The 16,879-nt window shown below is 66.7% G+C and overlaps 2 protein-coding genes across 2 annotated transcripts; both read right to left on the reverse strand.

Annotated features, from left to right (window-relative positions):
- Positions 1 to 929: 929 nt before the first annotated feature.
- HIC1 (HIC ZBTB transcriptional repressor 1) lies at positions 930 to 11,374 on the reverse strand. Its single transcript, XM_005525789.3, has 3 exons — positions 11,253 to 11,374; positions 3,679 to 3,829; positions 930 to 3,006 (listed from the first exon to the last, which is right to left on the reverse strand). The coding sequence occupies exons 2-3, from the start codon at positions 3,728 to 3,730 to the stop codon at positions 1,061 to 1,063; spliced, it is 1,998 nt and encodes a 665-aa protein (XP_005525846.1). The 5' UTR covers positions 3,731 to 3,829; positions 11,253 to 11,374; the 3' UTR covers positions 930 to 1,060.
- Positions 11,375 to 14,521: 3,147 nt separating this feature from the next.
- Positions 14,522 to 16,798, reverse strand: OVCA2 (OVCA2 serine hydrolase domain containing). The gene has a single exon (XM_088066286.1). It carries the CDS (start codon positions 16,793 to 16,795, stop codon positions 16,109 to 16,111), a length of 687 nt encoding a protein of 228 aa, XP_087922412.1. The 5' UTR covers positions 16,796 to 16,798; the 3' UTR covers positions 14,522 to 16,108.
- Between the last annotated feature and the right edge of the window lie 81 nt (positions 16,799 to 16,879).

The following is a 16,879-nucleotide window of genomic DNA, read 5'->3' on the forward strand; positions in this document are numbered from 1 at the left end:
GAAGGTGGGAGGGGGTGCGGCGGTGGCAGAAGGTGCCCGGGGGGAACTCGGCCCCAGGTCACCTGCACCCCCTGGGATCTGCCCCACAGCCCCCTCCCGCAGCCCCTGCCCACCTCCCGTAGCTGACAAACCAGAGACCGCTTTGTCTTTGTCGTGGACCCCCCGGCCCGGCCCGGCCGCGCTGGAGACGGGCGTCTTTGGCAAAAAATAAAAAAATAAAAAATGAATCAAGGCCGAGTGGCCGCCCGAGGGCGAATCCGCCGGGTCCGGGGGCTGGCCCGGGTGCCTCGGGCATCCCTGATGGCGAAGCAGGGCCCAAGGGCTCAGTCTGGGACAGGCCCTGTCCCACCTCTCAAAAACACGGGGAGCAGCCGACTGAGCCCCTGCGCTCGGGACGGGAGGTCAGTGCTTGTTCCGGGGCGAGGAGCATCGCTATCGCCCGGCCTCCCCAGCACGGACGTGACCGCCGCTCCCCCGTCCCTTGCCTGCCGCTCAGACCCCACCGTCCCCCTCGCTCAGTCCGTCCCCGAGCCCCCGGCGCGGCCCGGGGGCTGCCCGGGCACAGACCCCGAGCCCAGCGCCGGCCGCTCCCGCTCGGCACCGGCCACGACGGACGCGCTACTCACGGCCCGCGGCGGTCGGGGAGGCACAGTCCGGGTCCCGTGGCGGCCAAGCCGAGCGCCGGCGGGTCCCACCGCGGGGCCGGAGCCGGGGGGCAGCCCTGAGGTAAGGAGCGGGCTCATGTCCTCCAAAGCCTCGGGGCGCAGCCCGGCCTCACAGCTTGTGCGTCGCTGCCGCCCGGTGCCGCGGTCCCCCCCCCACGGCAAGGGGCGGACGTGCCGCGGGGTCAGTCCCTGATTTATCGGCTTCTCCCGGGCAAGCCGGGCCGCTGCTCGAGGGACACGCCGTCCGTCCATCCCGGAGCAGCTCTCATGGGACCTTCGCTACGAGCGAGTTCTCCGGGACCGTCGGCAGCGCCAGGACTCTCGCCCCCCCCCAGCTCCACACGGGGCAGCGAGGGGAGCCCAGCGGCCCCCCCGGCCCCCCGGCCAGGCCGGTGCTAGGGGGGCGAGTATCGCTCTATGGTCCGGGCGGCCTCGGTGTGGAGGTGCGGAGCCTGCGCCAGCACCTCGGCCGCCTTGTCCTGACTCAGCCCCAGGTGCTCAGCCGTGAACTTGGCCAGGGGGTAGAGGCTCTCCATGGCCTTGGGGTCGCTGAGGAAGTGCGAGGTGTGGGAGAGCAGCTCGGCCGCCTTCTCCTGCTTGAGCCCCAGCTGGTCGGCGGTGAGTCGGGCCATGGCATAGACGCTGTCGGGGAAGTCCAGCTTGGCTTTGCCGTCGGGGCCGGCCGTGTGCATCTTCATGTGGCTGATGAGGTTGCGCTGCTGGGCGAACTTCCCGCCGCACACCTGGCACTCGTAGGGCTTCTCGCCCGAGTGGATGCGCATGTGCTCGGTCAGGCGGTACTGGCGGGTGAAGCGCATCCCGCAGGCGTCGCAGGCGAAGGGCTTCAGGCCGAGGTGGCTGCGCATGTGGCGGGTCATGGTGCCGCGTTGCGTGAACTTCTTGCCGCAGATGGTGCAGGGGTAGGGGCGCGTCAGCCAGTGCGTCTTCTCGTGCTGCCGCAGCGTGGCCGGGTCCTTGTAGGACTTGTCGCAGGAGGAGCAGCGGTAAGGCCGCAAGATGTCACCCAGCCCTGGGCCACCTTTGTCCAGGAAGGGCACGGCCTGCTCGGCCGCCGCCTTGTGATAGAGCTCCTCTTCGTTGTGGGCCTCCACGTGGGCGTTGAGCTGCTCGGAGCTGGGGAAGCCCTTGCCGCAGGGGATGCAGACGTACAGGTTGTCACCCAGGCTCTCCGGCTCGTAGCCCAGGTGGTTGCAGTAGCGGTCCAGCGCGTCGCCGGGCGAGGGGCCCTCGCTGCTGCCCGTCTCCTCGCTCGTGCTGTTATCGGGCTCCAGGTCGTTGCTCTCCACGCTGGGGTAGCGGGGCTGCGGCGCCGCGGGCGGCGATTCGGCCTTCTCCTCCCGCTCCAGCTCCTTCTCCGCCTCCCCCTCGTCCAGGTAGGGGCCCAGGGGCTCGTGCTTCATCCAGCGGTACATCAGCTCCCGCCCATCAGCTCGGGGCAGCGGGGGCTCGGCGCAGGGCGGCGTGCTGCGGAAGGGGTCGGGGGCGTGGGGATGCCCCCCCGGCTCACCGCCCGGCGGGGAGTCCTTGTAGGCAGCGACGTGGCTGCCCAGGAGGCCGGCGCTGACGGGGGGACTGTCGTGCCGTGGGGGCAGCGAGGGCTCGCGGGGCTCGCTGGGCAGCAGGCGGTCGGTGGGCAGGAGCTGGGCAGAGGGGCCGGTGGGGCTCTTCTTGGAGAGGTCGAGGCCGCAGGGCGGCGAGCAGTGGCGCTCGGGCGGGCACAGCCCGTGGGGGTGCAGCGGGGCTCCCTGGGCGGCCGAGGCGTACAGCTCCCCGCACTGCGTGTTGAGCGGCGCCGCCGGCTCCACGGGCGGCAGGTCCACGGGCCGCGGTGTCCCCGAGTAGCAAGCCTGGATGACCGGCGTGGCGGCCCGCAGCCCGCGGCCCAGCTTGTAGGGCGCATAGCCCCCGCGCAGGTGGCAGTACTTGCCGCTGCGCTTCAGCTTCTTCTTGCAAAGGGCCACCAAGCCGGGGATCTGGAGGTAGCTGGCGGCAGCCAGCACAGCACCCAGGCTCTGCTCGCTGCCCGGCTCGCACTCGGCCAGGCGGCCGGTGTAGATGAAGTCGAGGATGAGGCGGAAGATGCCGGGGCTCACCATCTCATGGTCCAGGTTGAGCAGGTTGTCGTGGACCACCAGCGACTTGAGGTAGGCGCTGCTGGCGGCCAGGATGTTCTTGTGCGCTCGGAAAAGCGCGTTCTGCACCACTATGATCACGTCGCACAGGAAGCCCTTGGTGCGCTGCGTGTTCAGCTGCAGCAGCAGCTGCCGCGAGTGGCTCGGCACCTCCATGGCGTCCAGCATCCCGCTCCTCGCCCGCCGCCCTGCAACACACCGGCCGCCCCGTCAGCGCCGTGCCCGGCCCCACATGGCCACCGCAACGCGCGGGGGGCTCGACGTGCGCGTCCGGAGCTTCACCCGCGCGTGGGTGGGGGGCGTGGGGGGGGTCTCAGCCCCACGCACCTCCGCGTCCCGGCCGCTCTGCGCGCCCGCCCGCCCGGTGCCACCGCTTATATGGGGGCTCGTTTCTCGGCGGCTCGGGGGGGCGGGAGAGGGGCGAAAACCCCCGGAGGGTTTTGGAGAAAGTGACATCACCCGCCGCCGCCGCCAGTGCCGCGCCCCGACCCCGCCAGCCCCGGGATCCCGCGACCCCGCGCCCACCTGCCGGGGGAGCGCGGGGGGGACACCCCGACCCTGTGCCCGCCCGCCGATCCCGGCCGCTGTCCCGCTCCCCGCCGCGCCACCCCGCTTCTTATGCGCCGTGGTCCCGGGAGGCGGCCGGCCGGACCCCCCGGGCGCCCCCCGCCCCCGTTTCCTCTCCCCCCTTCGAGGTGAGCGGGGGAACGACTGGGGGTGTGGGGGGGAGCGGGACCTCCCCTCCCGCCTCCGTTCCGGTGCCGGTGCCCCCCGCCCAGGTGTGTAAAGCCAAGCGCCCGCGGAGCTGCTTTTTCGGCTGATTTCCCCCGTACTTCGGGGTGTTCTCCCCCTCCTTTTACCTGGGCGTCCGGTGGCCTCCGCCAGCCAGCTGAGGTCTCGGTGAACTCTCATGGCTCAGCCCCGGGGGGGCCGCCGCCGGTTGCTGCTCCCCTCCACCCTCCTCTTCCTCTGCTGCTTCTCTTCCTCCATACCCCGCGCTCCCGGCCGGTCCTACGGAACGGGAGGAGGAGGAAGAGGAGGAGGTGGTTGTGGAAGAAGCAGCAGCGGTTCCTCGGGGTTCCCGACGCCGCCAGCTCGGAGGTGAAACCCGGGCTGCGAACTCCCCCTGACCCCGGCCTGAACTCCGAGCAGCGCCGCTGGCTGTTAAAGGGACGGCGGGAGGTTTTCCTCCTCCCATCCCCGGGCGGGGCACTGACAAGCCGGGCCCCCCCCCCCCCTTTACACACCCCTCCCTCCCCATCCCGGTCTCCTCCTCCTCCTCCCAGCCCGGTTTTTCCCTCCTCTCGATCTTCTCCCGCCGCGCCCCGACCGCCCCCTCGGGGGTCTCTCTCCTTAGGCCGTCGCTCTTTGCCCGGGGACGCCGCGGGTGGGGCCGGGAGCCCCGAAGAGGGGGGGTCCCGGGGTGTCCCCGGGCAAAGGGCGATGTGTCCCCCCCGTCGGTACCGCTCGTAGGGCGCCATCTAGCGGTTCCCGGTGCGCTGCACCCCGCCCGTTACCGGCGGCCGCTCCTCCCCGCGCAGGTGGGACCCGACGGGGCGGACGGTGCTGGGGAACGACCAAGTCGAGGGGTTTTGCTTGCCGCCCCACCCTAGGGATGGATGCTGATACACAAAGAGGCGTGGCACCCACCGGCTGGGGAAGCTGGAGCGGGTGGTGTCATTTTGGGGTGCAGAGGGTGGAACATCGTTCGATGAGTGGAGATGATGGGGGAAAGGGCTCTGGGGAGCAGGGAGGGAAGGCAGACGGCCCTAATGTGCTGGTGAGGGGGGAGAGCAGAAAGCGGGAGGGGCGCGCGGCGCTGGAGCCCAGATGTGCGGTGGCGATGGCTCGGGGTGGGCTGGGGGCTTGCGGTGGTTTGGGATGATGAGGAGGAGGAGGAGGAGGAGGGGGAGGCAGAGCCACGTTTTCCTCGGCTTCATCCCTCCAGCCGTGCCTGAAAAGGCTGCTGGGCTAGGGGTGCAGCATGGGGTACCCCCCTTGGCGCGGGGGGAGCCGCCTCTCGCTTCACACTTTCACTTCTCCTTTCTCACAGCCGCAGCCTCTTGCACAACCTTCTGGTACAGCAAAGCATCGTGATGGGCTTCCCCAGGCCGGCTGCTAATCCTGGGGTGTCCCGCTGGCACCCCCTGACCGGAGCAGGGCACCCCGACGGAGCAGCAGCCATCCCTCCCACTTGGGCTCTTGGGGTTTCACCCCATAACCCTGGTCCCCTGGTAAATGGGAGCCAATGTGGGGTCCCTGGTGCCTGGGATAGCGTTTGGCCAGCCCTGATTTTGGGACAAAAAAGGATGGGTGCTGGCAGGGAGGGTGCAGGCTGGTGGCAGTCGTTGCCCTCACAGCTCAGCATCACTCACCTGGAACTCATCCTCAGATTCCCTTCAGATTCAGCGTGTCCCGGTTCACTAGGGAGGCGTCACCCTGGGGACCGGGACAGAGTGTCACTGCCCGTGGGGACCCTGCAGTGGGCTCATCCCAGGCACCGGCTCAGAAATCCCCCTCCCTGCTTCCCATGCTGGGCTCTTGCCCACAGGAAGCGCTGCGATCCTGGGAGCGGGACGTGGGCGACCCTCGTTAGAGCCGCGGTTTAATCCCAACTCCCCGGGCACTAATTTCTCCCCCCTCTCCCTTTTTTTTTTTTTTTTGTTCCCCTCTTCAATTAACGGCTGGAAGTGTTTCAGGTTCTGGCAGCGAGCTCTGGACGTCGCTGTGAGCGATGGCTCCCGCGGGCTCCGTCCCGGTAATTTATGGGGCTGAGCTTCATGAATCACGGCAGCGAGCGGCTCCCAGACAGCTGCATCCCCTGGGGCCGGCCGGGACCCCGGGCTGCCCCAGCTACCTGCTGAGTGACGCCGAGCCCCGGGGGCAGCGGCCGAAGGAGGGAATGGAAAAACCCTTCACCTTTTCCACCCTCCTTTGCAGCTCCTCTCCCATTCGCGGCCTCTCCTAGGAGCAGAGGGGCGGATCGGTGCCCGCGGGGGTTTGGGGCAGGTGGAGGGGGGTTTTCTTGCACGAGTATCCCCCGTCCTGTCCTGCTCAGCCTTCTGGAGGGATCCTAACACAGCAGCCCGACCCAGCCTTCTGCACACAGAGCTCTCAAAAGCTGCCGGTTCTCCCCAGGGAGCGGCAGCCGATGTGCAGCTCCGGGGGACGGGGACGGTCGGGATGCAGCAATGCAAGAAGAGCCAGCGCCGGCGACCGGCAGCGCGCAGCGAAAGGGGCATTTTCGCCTCAATGTGCTGAGCAGATTGGAACCAGCTCTGGTTAAGTCATTGGCTCTGTTGGGAGGTCTGAGCTGGAGCGTTTCCCGCCTGTGCCCCCTCCCCACAATCAATCAAAGTTGCAGCAAATTAGCCCAGATGCTGGGAGATTCGGTTCAAATCCAGCTGTGGTTTGGATCGCGTTCGCATGCCTGGCTTCATGTGGGACCTGGGCTTTTGGACAGGATACAGCCCCCCGGTCTCTGCAGGGCCCTGTTTCCCAGCGCAGCCTCTCCCCAAAGCCCACACACATGTCTTCGATTACGGCGCGTTGGCCAGCGGGGCCGCATCCGGCAGCGCCAGGAGCCTGCAGCCCCCGCTGGCAGCTCGCACTGCACTTCCCCAGCCGTGCTGGGGTACAGCGGCCCCGAAACTGCGGCCCCCGTGTGTGTGCAGGGGGATGTGTGTCCTCTCCAGCCGGGCTGGACTAAGGCTGTGAAGCTCATGACTGTGCTGAGCTGTTCCAGGCTGGGCAGGGATCACCTCTGCGTCTCCTGAGCTGTTCCAGTGCCAAGCCCTGCCTGCCGCAAAGCAAGGCTGGGGGCAGCCACGGGACCCTGCCAAGCTCTCCCAGGGTGCCCCCTTATCATGAGAGGATCTCTGAAAGGCAACGGGAAGGGCAGAGCTTCCGTGGCACAGCACAGGCCCGGCCAGGGTGGCTCTCTCTGCTCTGCTGTCTGGGTGGCATTGCTGAGGTGGACAATGGCAATCATTCCCTGTGGGGTGATGCTCAGGGGGCTGGGGGCGCCCTGCTCTGTGGACCAATGCTTGATGGGGCAATGGGACCCCTTTCTTGTGGGGCGACGCTGAGAGGGTTTTTTGCAGATGGATGCTTGGTCACACAAGGGCACCTATCCCTGCAAGGTGATATTTAATGGAGAAGAACAGCCCTTCCTGCTGGAAGGATATCCAGGTGCACAAGAGAGAGCATCAAGAGCTGAGATTGGAAGAGACCTCAGGAAGTCGTCACCCAACCCTGCTCCAGCAGGGCCACGCAGGGCTGGCTGCACAAGACCTTGCCCAGGTGGTTTTGGCCATCTCAAAGGACAGTGACTCCAGCACCTCCCTGGAGGGGCTGCCCCTGCCAGCACTCCCCTCCCAGTGTCAAAGTTCTCCCTGATGGTCAGAGGAAGCCGTGGGACTCAGTCTGTGCCACCTGCCCCTGCTCCTGGCACTGGGGACCATGGAACTGAGTCTGGTTCTGTCCGCTCCCTCCCTCCAGGGATGTGGATGCACTGATAGGTCCCTGGAGCCTTCTCTCCTCCAGCTCTCTGCCTCTCCTCATCAGAGACATGCTCCAGTCCTTTCCTTCTCAGGAGCAGGGCTTTGCAATTCCCCTTGTTGAACTGTGGGGCAGTGGGACCCATTCCTTGTGGGGCAGTTCTCAGGACAAGGCACCCATCCCTGCCAGGTGGTGTTTCCTGGGGCAGTGGGACCCCTTCCTTGTGGCACAATGCTCAGATTGGGTGAGGAACACTTCCAGCAGGGTGATATTTTGGGGCACAAAGTGATGAAACCCTTTCCTTTGAAACGATGCATTGTGGAGTAATAGGATCCCTTCCTTGTGGGGTGATGTCCAAGCAGGTGAAGACCCCACTCCTGTGGAGCCACGATGGCACAATGAGACCTCATTCCCCCAGGTGGGGCGGTACCACCCCTTCCTCCTTCAATCCTCCTCATCGACCTTCCCCTCCCCACCCACATCCCCCCTCCCGCCGCCGGGACACGGCTGGTGGGAAGCCCACGAGATGGCAGCAACGGGCCGCGCTCCGGGATGCGACACCCCCTCCTCGGGGGCCGCGACCCCCCCACTCCACGTCCCGGTCCCCCGACGCGCACTCGGGGGATCGGGAGGTGGAGTGGGGGGGTCGCGGCCCCCGGAGGAACGGCGGAGCTGCGCAGCCGGTTGCGGGTGGGCCGGCCCCAGTTGCTGACTAATCCCGGGGCTGAGTCACGGTTGCGGCGGGGAGCGCTGCGGCAGCGATTCCCCCCCTCCCCTTCCCGAACCGGAGAGCCCCGACGGGGCGAGCGCCGGTGCGGAAAAAAAAAAGAGGGGGAGAGGAAGGGCACACCCCCATCTAGCAGGGGGTGGGTAAGGCGTTTTGGGGAGTTCTAGGGGGGTGGCAGAACATTGAGCGGGGTGGTTGGTGGAGGATGGGGAGGTGCTGGTGGGGTTGCGAGGGGTTAATTCCCTGAGCGGCTCTGCAGGTATTTGGGGGTGTGAGGGGTAAGGGAGTGGGGGGGTCGTGGCTTGAGGCCCCAGTAGCAGCGTGTGGCCTTGCAGCAGCGTGCGGCCTTGCGCAGCGGCGGATACTGGCGGGCGCGGATGCTGCTGTCAATGACAACGCCGCTGTTGCTGTGGTTACCGGTGTGATGCTTCGCCAGAGCAGAGTGAGGTCAGACGGCTCCAGCAGGAACGGGGGGGATGCATGGATGGATGGACGGATGGACAAGTGCATAAAGAGGGGAAGGATGCTCCCAAATCCCCCTGGATATGACTCTAGGCCCACCTTGGGGGGTGCTGGCACTTGGGAAAGAGCAAGGGGCCAAAATTAATTCACCCATGAAGCCGCAACCTCTTTCTGTAGCACTGATGGTTTTTTGGGGACCCAACCCTGGTGGGAGTGAGGGCCAGGCCCCATTGTGGGGTTGGAGGGGTCAGGGCAGCACGGTGCTGCAATGGGTTACTCACCCTATGCATTCTAAACGTGCCCCCCACCACCGCTTTGTGCTGTCCCATTACCCTACAGCGCATTGGAGTGGCACCCATGGGCGCTTGTGACACTGGAAGAATGGGGGGGTCTTATGAGGGGCCACGTGGGAGGTGCTGCTCAGGACATTGTTGTGGGTGCTGGCTGCAGGTGGGCAGGGGGCACCCCCAGGCTGGTGCCCAGGTGTAGGGACCCCTGTGCAACTCCTTCCCGTGATGGGGTGCTCAGACAGCCCCAAATCAGCAGCCCCATGGTGATGCCAAGAGGCCAGGATGGGGCCACGTTCTGGCCTAGAGGGGTGGTCAGGGGCGATGGGCGCCCCGGGTTCCCGTGGGTGCCTGGATGGACACCTCGTGTCTGGGGCAGGGGGTGCCCCACGTCGCCCTCCCTGGGTGATGGGACCCTCCGTTTGTATCTCAGAGGGTGCACGGCCCCTGGGTCTGGCAGCAGGTGGAGAAGGGATGTGGGGTACTGGGTGCTGCTCCACTGCACCCCTCGAGCAGCCAGGGAACGGAGTGGGGAGGCTCTGGAGGGATCGGGGGTGGGGGGCCGGTGTCCTGTTGCAGCCCGGACCCCCTGCCCGGCTCCAGGCCGCTGTCCTCCCCCCGCGCCGATATAAATAGTAGCGTCTTCCCGTTCCCTAAATTTCCTCGCTGACGTAGCGCTCACGTCATTGTGTAGGTTGATGCTTTTCTATGAATGAGCCGAGATCCCCGTTACTACGAGCCCGATCCTATAAAAGCCCCGCGCGCTGCGGACAGCGCAGCACCGACACCGGCGCCGGCCCCGCCGGGAGCCGCGGGGCCCCTGCCCGGCCCGGCAGCCGCGGGGCCTGCAGGAGGTAAGGCACCGGCTGGCTTGGCCCCCAGGTAAGCGGGGACGGAGCCCGGTGCGGGGGCGGGAGGGGGCAGCGGAGCCCCGCGGCACCGAGCGCTGCACCTGCCGGCCCCGGGGCGGGGGTGAGGCGGAGCGGAGGGCAGCGGGGGCCGGGGCGGGGGGGAGCTCTGCGGCGGGCGGGGGCGGTGCGGTGCCGCCTGGCGCAGCCCCACGTGCGGGCCGGGGGGGGGGGGCGGCGGGGCCGGGCGGCGGCGCCGGCGGGGGCGGTGCGCGGGGGCGGGCGCTGAGCCCGGGGCCGCCCCGGGGGGGCGCACGGCGGGGACCGGCCGCCCGCACCTTGCAGGGGTTGGGGTGGGAGAGGGGGGGGCGGGGAGAGGTGCGGAAGCGCATCCGCGTGTGGGGCTGTGCGTGTGTGTCCCGCTCTGCGGTGACACTGGCGCCCGCTGTCCCCCCCCCCTCTCCGAGCCTCCCCGCGGCCACCCCCGACGGGACCCCCCCCAGCCCCATCCCGCGGTGCCGCCGTGCCAGGCACTCTCCACCGCCACCTCCCTCGGGTTTCCCCGCAGCCCCGTGTCCCCAGCCCGGGTGCTGCCGGCTCCGCAGAACCCGGCCGGGGGGGGTCGATCGCCTTCACCCCGCTGCGTCTAAAGAGCGCGGAGACCCCGTTGAGGAGAGCCCGAGTCAGAGCGTCGGCACCTTGGCTCTAGACTGCTTACTGCTGCGTAGGGACAGGACAGTAACAGTCTACAGTCATGGCTACTGAAGCATGACCCACCGCCGGCACCGGCACCGGCCCAGCACCGGCCCCGGCCCCGCCGCAGCGCCGGGGGGGCGGGCGCTGTCCGTGGTGCTGAGCCGTCGGGGAGCGCGCCCCGACGGGGGCGGGGGGAAAGGCGGGAAGGGGCGGGGATGGGGGGGGTGTCCCGGTGCCCGCCTGACCCCGCTCTCCCTTCCGCCCCCCGCAGACACCGCCCCCCCCCCGGCGGAAGCCCCCCCCCGCCTTCCCGCTGCAGCCCAGGTAGGGGGGGACCCCCGGCGGGGCGGACACGCGTGGGAGGGAGGGGGGCGGGCAGGGGGGGTGGGCGGATGCTACCGATGCTGCCGATCCTACCGACACTCCCCCCTCCCAAGCACCGGGAGTCCCCCCCGCGTCGCCGGTGGGGGTCGGGCGCGCTCGCTGCGGTGGCGGGGACGCCTCCTCGCCGTCTCCAAGGCACCGGCTGCCCCCTCCCAATCCGCCCTCCCGCCCCCCCCCCCCCTTACTCCGACGCCGCCCGGGCGACCGTGGCTTTAGATTGTTACTGTGCCGCTGGGGGGGTAACAGTCTACAGCCATGGTCGCCGGGACAGGCGGACTCGCACCGCGGGCAGCACCGGCTCCCCCCACTCACCCATCCCCGGGGGTCCCGAGGCGGCGGAGGCGGGGGTCCCGTCGGGGGCGGCCCGCCTCCCGGGGCAGTAGGAGCTCACATGCAGGATGCAGCTCACCGCACATCAACTCTTACTGTTCGGGGGGGCGGGCGCCGAGCGGCTCTCCCTCGGGCGGCGGGAACGATGGAGACCCCCTCCTCGGATCCCCCATCCTGACCCCCGCCCCGCAGCCCCTCACCTGCCTTCCCGGCGGGGACCCGGAGCCCCTCGGGGACCGTCCCTGCCGGACTCGTCCCGCCGCATCTGTCCGCTCGGCAGTCGGGGTCCCGTGCCCCCCGTCCCGTGTCCCCCCGTCCCGCCGCCGCTGCCCGGGGGCACCGCGGGCCGTTCGCGGAGCGGGGCTGGCGGCGGGACCGGCGCGGCGGGGACTGAGCGCGGCCCGCGGGGCCGGGGCGGGGGCGGCCGGGGGCGGGCGCAGGGTGCACAACCCGCCCGGCGCGGCCAGGAGATTCCTGAGAGGCGAAGTCAGAGCGGCCCGGCCTGCCCCGGCAGCGGGCACCGGGCCTTCGGCAGCCGGCGGCGACCGGTGCTGGCCGGGCAGGGCTCCTGGCGGGGGGCCCCGGGGACTCGCAGCCCCGGAGATGGAGAGAGGGGGCTGGAAGGGCCGTAGTGACCACTCGGAGGGGAGGGGAGGGAGCTACCAAATCCCATGGGGACACCGGGCATGTAGGGTCAGGCCCAAGTGGGTGAGTGCGGCAGGAGGAACAGGGAGAGCCCCTGAACAAGAACCTTCAGTCCTGGGACCCTGCAGCACAGGGCTTCTGTGGGTGTCCCACCTAGACTGAATAGGGGTCATGCAGGGTCCCCTGCCCACACTCTCCCTCTCCAAAGCAGCCCCATTAGGATCCCTCGCTCATCCATGTGGTCATGCACATAACAGCTCTGTCCTCATCCAGACAGGCATGGCCACCACCAGGTCACCAGGGGCCAGCAGGGCCACAGTGGGACACAGGAGCCATAGGCAGAGAAGGATCAGAGGTAGCAGGTCCCCGCTGTGCCCTGCCATGTCTCTTGCTTGTTCTCTTTGACTCCTGCTTTTCCCATCACTGCCATTGGTGACAGGCCAGGCCCCTCACATCTCCAGGACGGGGATTTTCGGGCAGTCCCACCAGCGCTCAGGTAAAACCACAGCTATGTCCAGCACATCTTTGCTGAAACGTTGCCACTGCCATAAAACCCACTCTCCATACCCTGGGAAACACCTCCTTGTTTGCACCCCATCAACAGCACCACAGGGAGGTCCAAGGCCATGGTGACATCAGTGTCCCTTCCAGGGTACCCCTGGGTGAGGGGACATGTCCTGCGGGCAGCGCTGTGGCCCGTTGGACCCCACGCTCCAGCCCGGGAATGTTCCAGCTGCAATGCTGTTTTGAAGGCCAAGTCTCTCCCGCTGACACCCTGGAATCAGTTTTTCTTCCAGAGTCCTTAAAAATATCCTGGATTCCTGACACTGGGACTTGTCTTCCAATGGTGTTTCCAAGCTGCTGGGCCTGGGGCCAGCCGTCAGCGCCGGGGGACAGAGGCCGTCCAGCTCCTGTGCTCCTCCTCAGCACGGAGATCGCGGCGGTGCTGGGAAGGAATGTGGTGCCAAGGAGGATCACAGCCCCTGCCACAGCTTCTTCCATGGTGGAATGGTGCTCAGCAGGGCACAGGCACGGCACAAATGCTGCCTTACCTCGGCAACACACCCAGCAGCTTCGGAGTGTGTCCCTGTGCGTGGCCAGGAGGGTGGGAAGGGTCTTTCTGGGACCTCCAAGCCATGACCCTGCAGAGCCCAGCAGCTGAGGACTGGGGTGGACACTGCCTGCAGTGAAGGTCCCAAGGGACTCTCCCAGATGGGATTTCCCTGTGCATCCCTGGGAAAGCACGTGGCCCCAGAAAACTTCTAGACAAAACCTGTCATCCGCTCCTGGCTTTGCCAAGTGGCATCCTGGCACCGCAGGAATTTAGGGTGGGCCCGGGGGGGCTGAGCCAGCAAAGCTGGTGGGGGCGGCAGGGAGAGGTGCCGCTGTTGTCCCCCCAAAGGCCAGGCAGGTGCCCACTGGCCCCACACACTGTTGTTGCCATCTGACAGCTCTTGGAGAAACGGCCTTTTGTGATTCAGCCGTGTTTATCCCAGCCTGCAGCCCGGCCCAGCGTGGGTTTCCATGGAAAACTTCCATCCAAAACAAGGAAAGAGAAGGAGCTACAGCAGGAGTGACTCAGCCACAACTGGAAGCTTCTGCAAGTGAAGCAGGGAAGGGGGGGCTGTTCCCAAAGGCTTGGTCCTGCTCCAGCAGCGGGGCCCAGGGATGGTCCCGGCTGTCCCCTGCCTGTGCCACTGCCACCTCACAGGCAGGAGCTTGGCAGGTTTGGGGGAAGCCTCACTGTAAAACCATCTGGGAAATACGTCACCCCCCCGGAGCACCCTCTCCCCACGCCTGTGGCAGGTCCCACCGGTGGGGACAGAGGAGGAAGAGCGTGAGATGAGTAAGGCTCAAACCCTGGCACAAACTGCCCCTGATGCCAGGCTTGGTGGGACGTCGCTTTTCCAGCACTGCCCACAGGAACCCCACCAGTGCCTGGTGTGGCCCAAGTGGGTGGCTGGCAGGGTGGGCAGTGGCAGTGACCTCGAGGTGGCAGTGGCACAGGAAGAAGTGGTGCAGGAAGCTGGGGAGAGGTGGGAAAACAAGCGGGAGTTTGCAGGGAAGCGGCAGCACTGGCAGCATCTCTGCTCATGCCGGGCTCCTCCTGCCCTCCCTGGGACACTGGGAGAGTGCTGGGGGCTCCGCTCACGCAGGGCAGGGGAGCAAAGCTCTGCCTGGTCGAGCCCTGGACTCCACACCTGCAGCAGGCTCCTCACAAGCAGGGCCACAGCCAAGGTCCTTCCTGCCCCTGAGGTCACACAGGTGGCTCCAGTGGCTGCATTGGGGTATGGAAAGGCACATCTGGGGACAAAGGTGACATCCCCCCTGCCAAAACAGCCTGGCTCCTGGGGCTGCTGGTAACACTGGTGACTTTCCCCAGGGCCCTCTTGTCCCAGGCAAGTGGCACAGCTGCCACACAGATCTCGGGCTCACTTCATCACCCCCATTCAGCAACAGCAACTGGCCACACTGTTCTGGGGGGAAAACCGACTCCCCTGGGCCGGGTGATGGAAAAGGGAACTCCCCAGCATCAGGCTGAGTGAGGGGTGGGAGGACATCAGCCAGTCTTGTCTCCAGGCTCACCTCTGCAGGCAGCCAAGGACTGTGGCCGCATCCCAAGAACAGACCTGGATCTGCGAGAGAGGAAGGGCCAGCCCGAGGGCATCCCGCCAGTAGAAAGGAGGGAGAGGGCAGGATTCCCATGGCAAACCCCTCTGTCCACTGTGGACACGCCGTGAGAGCCGCTTCCCTCCTCCCACCACACCGGGACCAAGCAGGACCTCCCTCCGCTGCTCACACAGGCACCTCCTGCTGACAAAGGTCGCGTTTATCCGTTTTTATTAATTTATTTAAACCGGTACAGCAGACACCCGGCAGGAGCCATCTTCATGCAGACCCCGGGAAAGGGGCAGGTACTGCAGTACCCCAGTTCAGGTCACCCATCCCTCCCGGCCCCACCCGAGGGAGCCGCCCGCAGAGCTGGGACCGTGCTGCTCACTCACCGCACCCTAGGGCTTCTTCTTTTTCATTCCCTCTTCCCAGGAGCTGCCAGTGCCTCCCTGTGCCCGGGAGCTGCCGGGGGCCGCAGTGCGGGCGGGCGGGCCATGGCTGCGGTGCCTCCCCCGCGCCGGGACCGCACCGCGGATGATCAAACAGCTACCGGGGGCTGCCCGGCCGCGGGGGAAGAGCGGGGACAAAGGCTCCGGTGCGTTGTCACAGCTGTGTTCGGCCACAGCTGCAGCCGGGCATGCAAACCCCAGAAAAGCCAGCCTCTGGTGTCCCCGTTGCGGTCACCAAGGGGTGCAGACACCCCACGCCCCCCGCAGCAGATGTGACACAGCCCACGTGGAGTGGCACGGACGGCCAGCACTGCCAGAGCCCCCCCAGCACCACAGGGCAACAGCAGCGTGGTGCTGGGCTGCAGGGAAACAGCCACATCCTCCTGCCACCATCATCAACCTGCTGCAAATCAGGGGGAAAAACCTGATGGGGCTGAGAACTGCTCACTCCTGCCGGGCTGGTTTAACCCACGGCAGCTCCCAGGCCTGCTCCCAGCTCAGAGAACACGGGAAATGCTCACAGAGCTGACACTGCACTGCCCCGCTGCTCAAGCACGGGGAAAATTCACATTTTTCACCCCATTTCCCTCTTTTACCAACTCTACAGCCCCAAGGAAAGCTGTGGTTAGAGAAGCTCTGCTAGCACTCCTCTCCTGAGACTGGTGCCCAGTGCTGAGGTGGGCAGAAGCTGGGCAGGACACCTGCAACTGTTACAGCAATAAAGATTTTTGTGTGCTTCTGGATAATACAGAGCCACAAACAGTGACAAGTTTCTCTTGTTCATGGAGGCACTTTGTGCAAGGAAGATCCAACACACGCATGCCGAGCCAGCAGACATTTCATTCCTGAAACAAAGAGTTGCCCTGGCACTGCCAAGGATGAGAGGGTTTTCCAGGCCCAGACCAGCTGGAAGTTTGGCTTAACAGATATTAAAAACCACTAATCTTTGGGGTGTAAAATTGCAGGAGCTCTGTGCCCTGCAGACACTTGCTGTGGTTGAGCTGAGGGACTCTCATTTTGAGCAGGTGTTTGAGCTTGAAAGCACCTTGCACACAGTCACAGTGTCACCCTCCTGCCCTCAACCCCCTCACTGTCACACCCCCGCAATCGTGTTATATGTCATACATGTTATATATATAACTTTATATACACATATATTTTATACTGATGTATACAACAAAGCTGAAAAAAAGAGATAAAAAAACATTTAGCCTGGCCTGGGTGGACACCGAAGAGCAGAATATGCAGAGAGCTGTTCACTGGTCCCTCTGGAGGCACAAAAACAGTGATGTTTCACAGGATGAGCGCACGTGGCTCACCAGAGTCCTTTATTATTACAGAGCCCGATCTCAAACCTTTCCAGCCCCCGGCTGCTCGGCCTGGCCCTGCCCGGGGCAGAAGCGTTCCAAGAACTCCAGGTAGGCTTTCTTCTGCGCCGGAGCCGCGGGGATGAAGTGTCCCCCGGGGTGCGTGAGGATCACGGGCTCCACGAAGCACCGGGCCAGCTCCCTGCTGAGGGCTGCTGCGATGACGGCGTCGGTGTCGCCCACGATGTGCAGCGTGGGCAGGGCGATGGGCTCCCGGTAGAAGTGTCCGTGTGCCGGGGAGCGGCTGGCGAACCCGGCCACCAGCACGGCGAAGGTCACAGGGAAGCGCGGGTCGCCGCGGGCCCGCAGGGCGCACACCATGGCGGCCAGCGCCGCGCCCTGGCTGAAGCCCAGCAGCCCGTCGAAGGGCCCGTGCTCCGCCAGCGCCGCCGCCACGGTGGACAGAGACTCGTCCAGCCCCACCGGAGCCGCAGCCGCTTCGCCCGCCTCGAACGTGCCGGGCCCGGAGAACCACCAGCCGCGGGGGGGGTCGTCCCCGTCGGAGTCGTCCTCAGCGGCGGCGGGCAACGGGTGAGGCGCGTCAATGATCAGCAGCTCGGCGCGGCCGCGCAGGGCCTTGCGGAGCGCACCGGTGCGCTGGCGGAGGCGGCGGGCGCTCTGCCGGTAACCGTGCAGGGCCAGCAGCCGCAGCGGCCGCGCCTCAGCCATGGCCGCGCCCCCGGAGCGCCACTTCCGCCTTCCCGCCGAAACGCTGCGCGCTGATTGGCCGGAGAGAGGAGAGCGAGGGGAGCG

The sequence above is a fragment of the Pseudopodoces humilis genome, chromosome 23, assembly GCF_049639895.1.
Source record: "Pseudopodoces humilis isolate 2021_Gansu_Grassland_sample_001 chromosome 23, ASM4963989v1, whole genome shotgun sequence".
Taxonomy (NCBI): Eukaryota; Metazoa; Chordata; class Aves; order Passeriformes; family Paridae; genus Pseudopodoces; species Pseudopodoces humilis.